General features: G+C 38.0%; 1 protein-coding gene across 5 annotated transcripts in view; it reads right to left on the reverse strand.

Annotated features, from left to right (window-relative positions):
* Nucleotides 1-12,262, reverse strand: part of CDH12 (cadherin 12) — a 1,106,066-nt gene that overhangs the window by 11,085 nt on the left and 1,082,719 nt on the right. For all 5 annotated transcript variants that reach the window (XM_070476518.1, XM_070476515.1, XM_070476516.1 and 2 more), the window contains one exon: nt 1,766-1,887. In XM_070476518.1, coding sequence (XP_070332619.1) covers nt 1,766-1,887 — 122 coding nt within the window. The remainder of the gene's footprint in view (nt 1-1,765; nt 1,888-12,262) is intronic.

Consider the following 12,262-nt stretch of genomic DNA (forward strand, 5'->3'; position numbering starts at 1 on the left):
ACATTCTTTACCATCTGAACTACCAGGGAATTTTCTCCAAATTATTAAAAAAAGGTAATTGGGCAACACAGTCCCCTAGAAGTTTCTGTACTGATGGGAACACTCTGCATGTACATGGATAAAAATGGTAGCCACTTGGAAACTAGGATTAGCTAATAAAAGCTACCATATAAAAATATATAACTAATAAGGGCACAGGGAACTGTATATTCTGTAATAACCAATATGGGAAAAGAGTCTGAAAAAGAATGGATATGCATCTATGTATAACTGCTTCAATTTTCAGTACACTTGAAACTAACTCAATACTGTAAGTCAACTATACTCCAACAAAAGTATTTTTAAAAAATTGTAGCCACTCATCTCATATAGCTACCAGGCACTAGAAACAAACAAGTGTGAATTATAACTTTTAAAATTTATTTAATATTAATCAAATACATATAAGGCTAGTGAACATCACACGACTAGAGCCATGTGAGAAATATTCTATGAAGCAGTAGAAAGCACTCAAATGAAAGCAAATACTATATATTAAAGAAGGACATTTTTAATAAAGATACAGTTTCAAATATTAAGATATTTCCTCAAGCAAGAATTAAAACTTCAAATTTACTTAAATAAGTAGTTAAATAGTTATTCTGTGTAAAAGAAATAGAAATAGATATCAAACCAAAGCATATAGATGGATTTTTCTTTCGGAACCTAGGTGCACAATATTGGATTAATTATATTCTTATTGCATAACACACTCTTACCATCTGCTCATGCCTGGTTCCCATTAATCATATTCAGTTCAGTTCAGTTCAGTTGCTCAGTTGTGTCCGACTCTTTGTGACCCCATGAATTGCAGCACGCCAAGACTCCCTGTCCATCACCAACTCCTGGAGTTTACTCAAACTCATGTCCATCGAGTCTCATATCATATCATATCTCCATTCATTTATTTAGGAAAGTGAAAGTGTTAATTGCTCAGTCATGTCCTACTCTTTGCAACCCCATGAACTGTATAGCTCCTTTGCCTATGGAATTCTAGAGGCAAGATTACTAGGGAAGGTAGCCATTCCCTTCTCCAGGGAATCTTCCTGACCCATGCATTGAACCCAGATCTTCTTCACTGCAGGCAGATTTTTTACCATCTGAGCCACCAGGGAAGTCCTTTATAATAGTGTTTATAGAAAAGCTGGTTACTCACCATTACCCACATGAATGGTAGGATTTTGAAAGTAACTTTCATTAACAATATGGTCCTTCCTCATACGCTCTCCCCACTAGAACCTCCCTCCAGAGTTATACTTAGTAAGAAAATGTAATTCCGATATTTTGAATAACCCAGATGTTCTATTCAAGGCCACCAGAGAAAGTTTTCCATTTTTCATGAGCTTAAGAGTATCTATGCACCCCTTCATAAAAGCATGTGAACAAAGCAAGAAATATCATAGAAGAATATAGTCTAAAGTTTTTTGCTTACTGGACTTGCAGTCACAAGTTATTTGGAAATTTCATAGTCTACAGAAAATAGCAGAATATGCAATTCTAGAAATGTTAGTTACACAGAATATATTCACTAGGCCATCATCATTTTTATCCCATGTGGTATTAATTCCACACGCAACACATGCCATTAATTCAAAAGAATTCCATTTATGGTTTATTTGATGAAGACGTATGATCCGTGTCTATATACATGCATGGTCTCATAACCTAAAACACATGCATACAGCAGGTCTTTATAAAATCTTAAATAACAACATGGATAAAATACCTGTCCTGGTTTGGCATTTTCACACACAGCTGTCTCATATGGCACAGATATTTCTGGAGGAAATTCATTGACATCTAAGACATTAATTAATATGTTGACTTTGCTGGTTAATAATGGGTTACCTGTTAAAAACATACAAGGAGAAAAGATGATTACAAAATCTGATCAATCATTGCTTTTATGGTGAATATCACTAACATTTAAAAATCAGCATTCATATGGAATCCAGAAGACTTTTTCTTTATGGGAAACTGAGGCATTGTGTCAAATCTAAACGATAAAAAGATGAATATGGGCGTTCTGCCTGTCTCACTGTCAGAGAACCAGCAGTGCACTACATAAGAATTTATCCCTGAAAATCACCCCCAAAGTTAAGGACAACCATTTAGCTCATGTTTCATAAAAAATGCAGCCATCAAACTAGAGTGAGTTAACAGGACCAATCTTCACTAAACAGTGATTTTCATTTTTCATTGAATAAAACATATGCTTTTATATGAGTGTCTATAACTTTATTCAGTAGTATCATTTACATATTTAAATAACTTTCTCAAAATGATCCCCCCTAAAAAGATGACAAATCACAAGGAATATGAAGAAGAGATGACTTTTTATAGATGAAAATTAAAATAAACTTAAGGAAGTAGAACTAAGAGATTATGTAGTTAGGATGCACCCTAAAACTATTTGCTGATGATGAGAAAAGACAAAGTAAATAGCATTTCCTTTCTACAGTGTCAAAAAATACTGCTTTAAAAATTGTCTCTGTCAAAATCCCATCACAAGTTTTAGTCCCAACCTGCGATATGGTACCAACTTCTCTGTCCTTTGCTGAAGAAGACCAGGCATAATTCAACAAATAAGGTATAACATAATGGATAGGTTTCAATTTATTTATTTTACCTAATGAAACTTTACAGATGGATAAAGTGCCCCAGGTTGTTGTATCTTGTCCAAAGTCACACATCTAGAGGAATGGGGAGTTAATATCCAAACTCAGGACTATGGAAATCCAAGTATTATGTTCACTCCACTTTTTTAATGATTAGTTATTGTGTTAGATTCTTCATCTGCAGTGCCACTGAAGATTCACAGTATTGGCATTGTTTTAGATCTCTGTCTGGATACTTTTAAAGAATACATACAAATCTTACCACATGACTGATTCTGACAAGCCTACAATATTCTGTTATGCTAAAATTGATTTAAAGAAATAAAAAGCATTGTCAGCAGTAGCTTAAAAAATGTTCACATATTCATATATGATAAAGTGAAATCCATTGTCATATACCAGTTCAGGCACAGATAACATAAAGGGAGGAGAAATGGAATGTTTAATAAGTTACTGTGAGGATGGGACAAGATTTCTCTCCCAATTATATTTATAATACAGACTTGTGTTTATAATATATAAACATGTTATTAATTTAAACTGATTTTTACCCATGAGAAATTCTGTGTTGGTAGTTTTAAATATTTATCCTCCTGAAATATAGATTTTATATTGTCCCAGTGAGTACTGTGTCTCAAAATATAATCACTATTGCAATATCTTATTATTAAAAGTGTTTCTCAAAGATGAGCTTTTGGTAATTTAGCTAAAGCCAAATATTTTGTTGTGTGAACTTTTCCTGTGCACTATAGGACTTTTAGAATCACTACATAATAAATGTGACTAGGCATCACTGTGGCAATTACAAAATGTGTGTTAGTCATTTTCGACCCCATGGACTGCATAGCCTGCCAGGCTCCTCTGACCATGCAATTCTCCAGGCAAGAATACTGGAGTAGGTTGCCATGCCCTCCTCCAGGGGATCTTCCTGATCCAGGGGTCAAACCCTGGTCTCCCGCATTGCAGGCAGATTCCTTACCATCTGAGCCAACAGGGAAGCCCCTAACATAACAGTAGATACTGAGCTTTATAACATGCACAGTAAAGGAAAAATGTGAAGAGATACAGTTGCTAGTTATACCCATTCTTGGGACAGAGGGTAGAAGTAGAAGAGACTTTTCTGGACTTTCATGGAAAGGAGGCAGAGTAGGAACAACCACAGCGACTCTGAATACTTCCTTAAAAGGTGCAGAGAGGAAGCCTCCTCTGAGTGGGTTTGAACCCGCCAACCTTTCAGTTAGCAACTAAATGCTCCAACAGACTGTGCCACAGAGATACATGCAATTACAAAATAAATACCCAAATAAGAATAGAGGAAAAACTGTAACAACATCAAAGACAGGTCATTCGTACTGTCCAAAATGAGTTATGGGTTTATAGTTTTCAATATATAACTCTTCTATTGTATATTTGTAAAACTACTTATGATTAAAGGTTTAAAAATGTCACCTTCTATTTGTAAATCTGGTTAGGTAAGCAGCAACATTTTTGTTTGGCAACTACTGTACTCAGGTAAGAATTGACCTTTTCACAAGGGAATATTTTTATTAGAGTAATATAGAATTTTTTTGATTTATGTATGTAATTCACTAAATGATATGGTAAAGTAATGACATTTCTTTCTGATTCATCTCATCTTTGAAACAACAGTGATGACATTTCTTTAAACTTGATTTGTCATAAACATTATTATCCAAATCCCTTCCATATTAGAAACCAGTTATCAATGAGCAATTATAAAATCAATTCAAATATGAACTTAGTAAATATTAAATACTCAAAACCTTACACAATTAATTGCTGTGTTCCCAGTAGTCAAGCCATTTAAACTCCAGTTATCATTGCTTCATATTGCTTATATTGAATAAATAATATATTAATAGTTTTGTGGTCAATTAAGATAATCAATAATTCTATTTTGTCCCTCAGGCCTTCAAGAATGTTTTGTTAAACCTCTTTCTTTATTCTTCATGATATCTTGATCAAATCCCATAACTTTTTGAGCCAATTTGAATTAGAACTGCCTTCGCATTTTAAGGTGCAACTTAAACCAAGAAAAAAAGATTAAAACCAAATTATAAAGACTGAGAATAAAGGAGAAGTGAAATACCATAAGTGAAATGCATATTATAAAATAATATTTCAAATTTATTTTAAAAGTTCAGTCAACATAGATAAACTGAACAAATTCCTAGAAAGACATATATTGTCACACGTGTGTGTGTTAAGTCACCTCAATCATGTTTGACTCTGACACCCTATGGGCTGTAGCCCTCCAGGCTCCTCTGTCCTTGGTATTTTCCAGGCAAGAATACTGGAGTGTGTTGTCATGCCCTCCTCCAGGGAATCTTCCCAGAATGGGAATCAAACCTACGTCTCTTATGTCTCCTGCATTGGCGGGCAAGTTCTTTATCGCTAGCATCAAAATGAACTAGAAAATCTTAATAGACCTAAGGTAAGTGGGGAAAATTAAGCTTCAATAAAAAATCTCCCAACCAAGAAAAAGTCATGCCCACATGGCTTCACTGGGAAAGTCTAGCAACTATTTATAGACCACATAATATCGATTCTTCATAAACTCCTTCAAAAAATAGAGGAGAAAATGCTTACCAGCTTATTCTCCATATTGTAATACCAAATGTCAATCAAAAATATCAGAAAGAAAAGCATGGATTAACCTCATAAACACAGAAACAAAAATTGCTTAAATATATATTAGCAGTCAATCCCAGAAGTATATTATAAAGATAATATATAATGACCAAATGTCATTTATCCTAGGCATGTAAGGTTAGTTTAGCATTTAATAGTATTATGATCAATGTGATATATCATATTAATAGAAGAACAAAAAATTGCATAAGCATTTTGATAGACTCAGCATTAGTTTCTGACAAAATCTCATCCATTCACTATTAAAAAAAACTTGATAAATAATGAATAGAAAGCAACATACTCAGTCTAACATAGTTTATCTATGATAACGGAGAAGGCAATGGCACCCCACTCCAGTGCTCTCGCCTGGAAAATCCCATGGACGGAGGAGCCTGGTAGGCTGCAGTCCATGGGGTCGCGAAGAGTCAGACATGACTGAGCGACCTCAGTTTCACTTTTCACTTTTATGCATTGGAGAAGGAAATGGCAACCCACTTCAGTGTTCTCGCCTGGAGAATCCCAGGGATGGGGTCGCACAGAGTCGGACACGACTGAAGTGACTTAGCAGTAGCAGCAGCATCTATGATAAAGAAGCCCATAGCCAGCATTATATTCAGTGGTGAGAGGCCAAATATTTTCTTTCTAATACTGAGCATATGGCAAGATGTATGCTCTTACCACATATTCACCATTGCACTTGACGATTTATTTAGTGCAATCAAATAAAAATAAAATTTAAAAGTATTCAGATTGAAAAGAAAAAAAACATTTATCAAAAAATGTCAAGAACCTGTAGGTTGGAAACCCTAAAATATCCACAAAAACTTATAGGTATAATCAGGGCAGCACATCAAGAACAATATTAAAAATGACTATTGTACATTTAATATACTAGGAAAAAAACAGAGAAAAAAAGAATTGATGAAAAATTCAAGTCACCATAGAGTCAAAGATAATAAAATATTTAAGAATAAATTTATAAAAATCAAGGTAGGAATTATAAACAGAAATTGACAAATCATTTCTCAGAGAAATGAAAGGGATTCCTGATAGAAAGGATTGCTGATGGAAATATAAAGTTGTACAGTCTCTTTAGAAAATAGATTGGAACTTTCTTTAAACCCTGAAGTGTGAAGTAAGATTCTCTCAGCTGTGACTCTTCGAGACCCTATGGTCTATATAGTTCATGGAATTTTCCAGGCCAGAATACTGGAGTGGATTGCTTTTCCCTTTACGAGGGGATCTTCCCAACCCAGGCGTCAAACCCAGGTGTCCTGCGTTGCAGGCAGATTCTTGACCATCTGAGCCACAAAGGAAGCTCAAGAATTAAATACTGAATGTGAATTTATAAGCCAACAATTCCACTACCATTTGTCTACCTAAGAGAATGAAAGGGACATCCACAGAAAACCTGTATGCATATGTTCATGGAGGTATTATGCATATGGTCCCAAACTGGGAACAATTCAAATGTCTATCTTTTGGTGAATAGATTAATAGTAGCATATCCATGCAGTAAAATTATATTATAAAAACAGGAAACAAAACAGTGATGTGTGCTTAAACAACATGAATGAACCTCCTTCATTTATGCTTTATTGATAAGGCTAACAGCACTTCTTGGTTTTGTTTTAGTCTCTAAGTCGCATCTGACTCTTTTGCAACATGATGGACTATAGCCCTTCAGGCTCCTCTGTTCATGGGATTTTCCAGGCAAGAATCCTGGAGTGGGTTGTTCCTTCCTTCTCCAGGGGATCTTTCTGACCCAGGGATTGAACCCACATCTCCTGCATTGGTGGCGATTTCTTTACCACTGAGCATCTGGGGAAGATCAATACCACTCCTTGAAACTGTGAATCACTTAGTCATGTCTGACTTGTTGTGATCCTATGAACTGTGGCCTGCCAGGGTCCTCTGTCCATAGGATTTTCCAGGCAAGAATACTGGAGTGGGTTGCCATGCTCTTCTCCATGGGAATGGGGACCTTCCTGATGCAGGATGGAACCCAGGTTTCCTGCATTGCAGGCAGATAATTTACCATCTGGACCGCCAGGGAAGCCCCTCTTCCTTGGAGCTTATTTAGCTGCAGAAAGCAAAAAGTTTAGGAGCCTTTGGGCTCTGACACACAAGAGCTTCCCAGAGATTCCCGCCCTCAGCTGTCAGTCTTCTAGACTTCCTGGGGACAGATATTAAGACAGACCCTCTTAGAATCCTTTAAGGCTTTCCCTGGTGGCTCAGAAGGTAAAAACTATATCTGCCTGCAAATCAGGAGACCTGGGTTTGATCCCTGGGTGAGGAAGATCCCCTGGAGAAGGGAATGGCAACCCACTCCAATATTCCTGCCTGGAGAATTTCATGGACAGAGGAGCCTGACAGGCCACAGTTCATGGGGTGGCAAAGAGGCGGACACTTCTGGGTGACTTTCACTTTTTAGAATTCCTGCCCCCAAAATGTTCTATCATGACCTATTATGCAGCCATAGGTGACCAATTCCAATGATAAGAAATATCAGAATGCATATTAAAAGGAAATAAGCTTTCCAACTAGGGTTTCAGCTGCAATGGGCCCTGCAGGGCACAGTGGCCATGGGGTTGGAAAAGTATTCTTTTCCAGAGGTCTTGCAGGAGCTTTCCTCCAGGGCATTGTTGTTGGGTGAGGGGGAGTTCCCACTTGGTTCCAGGTCTGCAGACACATCAAGCAAGGCTTCTGCTTCCATGGAGTTTGATGCAGCTATCAGCTCCCACAGTCACCAGGCCTCCTGGAGTGGAATCACCATCCTTCAGAGCCATATGTCACTCTGTCCTGACTCACAGGGGCTCTAAGCCCACCTACCTGCAGCTGTGGGTCAGGCTGGGCCGGCCCCTGCTGGGACATGGAGCCTGGCCCGGGTGATTGGCCAGCAAGGCTAAGGAAGCTGGTGAGAGTTTCTGGAGGTCTCTTTCCCCATCATCTGCTGAGGGAGATCACAGCTACTCTCAGGACTCTCAGGTCAAGTCAGCATCTGGCCTCACTTCAAAACCCAGACTTTGAGAGCAAGCAGGACAGTCGAGGCATCAGACGTGACATCAGTATGGACAAGGTGTGGTCAAGCCGGAGGCCACGCAGATCATCGACTTCCTGTCCGTCTGCACACTCGCCTACTTCTTGGGGTGCTGGTGTCTATAGTAAGCAACCTGTCAGGTCTTCCCTCGGAATTTCATTATGCCTGTTCCCAGCGTCTGGTCCATTCCAGCTACATCATACCCCACATATTCTATCTGAGCACAGAGGCTGAGAAGGAGCAACTTATCAGGAAATCCAAGGCCCAGATTAGCAGGATGGGATGACGATAAAGCTTGTTTTGTTGGGTTGTTGTTTAGTCACTATATCTGACTCTTTGTGACCCCACGGACTGTAGTCCACCAGGCTCCTCTCTCCTTGTGATTTTCCAAGGCAAGAATACTAGAGTGGGTTGTCATTTCCTCCTCCAGGGTGTCTTCCTGACCCAGGGATTGAACTCACATCTCAAGCTACTCACAAATTATTCATTAATTATGTGTATATTCAAATATTCTAGAGGGTATGGTAAGCCATATATATCAAAGATGTATAAGATAAAGTCCTGGCTACTAAGAAGTTCACATCTGAGAGAATCCCTATGCAAATAGGTGAAATACAATATAGTTCATAATGCCAATAAAATAGCATTGACAAGACAAAAATATTTTCAATGTAAAAATACTATTTTTTAATTCCAATTTTGATAGGTGAAGTTAACACTTTTCTGTACATATCTAAAATATCATTTTATTCAAATTTCAACCTTTAGGTGACAAGCTTATCATGTAGTTTTAATTTCCAGAGGGAAATCAGATGCTAATTAAGGAAACAAAAGCCTGACACAGTTGCGTATGTGATTCTGATAGAGAAATTTTACTGGTTTAAACTACTCCTAAGTTAGCTTGATTACTATCGGGCACCCATAAGCAGTTGAAAACTTACAATAAAATATGTTATCACAACAAATTTGAATTCTATTATATTTACACATTATACAATTGTAAGAAAATTGATATCATTTCTAAATTAAATCCATGGGTATATTGGCATTAATAATTATTATCGCCATCTATACAACACATTGAAGGCTTTATAAAATGGTTGAATATTTATAAATAATTTATTAAATTATGTATTACTTGTCTGTATTGCACATACTACTGAAATGTTGTCAATACTGGTATAAATCAAAGTTACCTTTCTTTGAGAATACAAAATATTGATAGTTTCATATGTTACTTAGGGAAAAAAAGAAAATGTTAAATGGTAGATAAACTACCTAGACTCATAAATGTAAAGTAAGGTACTCATGGAGAGTAAAAGAAAGGCAAGAGGAAAAAAGCAATAGCTTCAAGCCAGAATTGAAACCAATGGTTTTATTCAGCCTTCAAAAGTCAGCTAGGTTCTCTGAGTAAGTACATGTCTTCATAGAAGTGCATATCTTCATAGCAACATTAAGCTGCTTTATTTCCCAAATCCATGCTAATATTTAAAACTCTAGAAAATTTGGCATTTGGTTTCAACATCAGTATCCATCCAGTGACCTGGGTGTCATTTTTAAGGTGGAAATTTCTTGGCAACAATCCCAGAAATTCTGATTCAGTATGTCTTGAATGGGGTCCAGGAACACTCTAAAAGTTGACTCTGATGCAGGTGGAAGTTGAGAAGTTGAAGAACAGTAGTAGAAATGAAAGGGCCAACCTGCACACTCACTATCAATAAATGTACACATGACTTACAACACTCAGAACAAAAGACTAGCCAAATGAGAAAGAAATGTCTCCAGCTCAAACACTGCAGAGAATCCAGTCACCCCTGTCGCTTGATTCTCGTGACATAAACCTCAGTGGATACAGTATAACTCAGACAGCGCTGACTTATAGAAAATGCAGGTCCCTTGCATAACTACCTTGGGGAATTTGGAGAAGTGAAATATGCTTCTTTGGATATATGCTGAGCTAGAAACATATAGTATTGATGGAAACAACAGAAAAGAGGATGGACTCAAAATACACCTAAAAACTTTTTAGTTTCTCCATGTGCATTTAAGGCTCTGTTTGACAAGGCCCCTGACTTTCTTTCCTTTCTTTACCTAAAAAATGGAGATATATTAATAATTGACATATGGTGGTGGTGGTTTAGTTACTAAGTCATGTTCCGCTCTTTGTGACCCAATGGACTGTAGTCTGTCAGGCTCCATTTTCCATGGAATTCTCCAGCAAGAATACTGGAAAGGGTTGCTCTTTCCTTCTCTGGGGGATCTTCCTGACCCAGGGATTGAACCCACATCTCCAGCTTGGCAGGCAGATTCTTTGAGCCAGGGATTGAAGCCCATGTGGGAAGCCCATAATTGACATATAACATTATATTAATTTAGGTGTACAACACAATGATCTGATATTTGTATTGATCTTGAAATGGTTGCTTGACACAAAAGCACAGGTGTGCAAAAAGGTGAATGTGATCAAAACATATAGACTTCCAGTTATAAATAAATTAGTCCTAGGGGTAGAATGTACAGCATGGTGACTGCAGCTGACTAATAGAGTATTCTACATGATAAAGTCTTTCAGAGAGGAGAGCTCAGGCTTCCTTTCTGAATGTATTTTCTTTACCCTCCTCTCCACACTCTGGACACCCACTGTACTACCCTACTTGTAATTTTTCATCCAAACATGAGCTTTGATATCATTCTGTCTTTGCTAAAGCTGTTTTCTCCACCTAGAATCCCCTCCTCTCCACCTTTTTCATATCTTCTCCATCTTTTAAACACTCTGCTCAAATGATAATTCCTATGATGTAACATACTATGCTTGTGCTTTTAATTTTTTTTTATTTTTAAAATATAAGTATATCATTTTTGATAATTAAATAATTATTTTTTTCTTACAGCACTTTGTATTTTGCTTGTATTCTTAATGAATTCAACCAGATCATTGTCTTTCTCACGAAATTTTCAAAACTAGTGATTAAGTAATGGGTTTCCCAAGTGGCACTAGTGGTAAAGAACCCACCTGCCAATGCAGGAGACTTAGACATGTGGGTTCAATCCCTGGGTCACGAAGATCCCCTGGAGGAGGAAATGGCAGTCCACTCCAGTATTCTTGCCTGGAGAATCCCATGGATAGAGGAACCTGGTAGACTAGAGTCCGTAGGTGTGGCAAAGAGTCTGATACGATTGAAGCGACTTAGCAGCAGTGATTAAGTAATACAGCCTCTAAACTCTCTTCACTTTTAGAGACATTTGTCTTTGTGTGTGTGTATTTAGTCACTCAGTCATGTCTGACTCTGCAATCCCATGAACTGTAGCCTGCCAGGCTCCTCTGTCCATGTGGATTCTCCAAGCGACAATACTGCAGTGGGTTGCCATGTCCTTCTCCAGGGGATCTTCCCAACCGAGGGTTCAAATCCAGGTCTCCTGCATTGCAGGTGGATTCTTTACCAACTGAGCCACGAGTCTTGTTTAGTTGCTGAGAAAACACATTTGGTAGGCAACCTTCTAAAATAGGTCCCAGGGATCCCCACTTCCTGGTACCACATGAGTTGTGTATGGGCTAAGAGACTTCAGTCGTGTCTGACTCTGTGTGACCCCATGGACCGTAGCCTGCCAGGTTCCTCAGTCCATGGGATTCTCCAGGCAAGAATACTGGAATGGGTCGCCATGCCCTCCTGCAGGGAATCTCCCCGACCCAGGGATCAAACCCACATCTTTTAGGTCTCCTGCACTAGCAGGCGAGTTCTTCACCGCTAGCACCATCAGGGAGGCCCACCCACATGAGTTACCTCCATGTAATTTTCCTGTCCTGAAGTGTGGTCTGGATCTAATGATTTGCTTCTATTTACTGCATGTGTGTTAGTCATTCAGTCGTGTCCAACTCTTTGTGACCCCATGGACTGTAGCCCATCAAGGT

Source organism: Odocoileus virginianus, chromosome 14, assembly GCF_023699985.2.
Source record: "Odocoileus virginianus isolate 20LAN1187 ecotype Illinois chromosome 14, Ovbor_1.2, whole genome shotgun sequence".
NCBI lineage: Eukaryota > Metazoa > Chordata > Mammalia > Artiodactyla > Cervidae > Odocoileus > Odocoileus virginianus.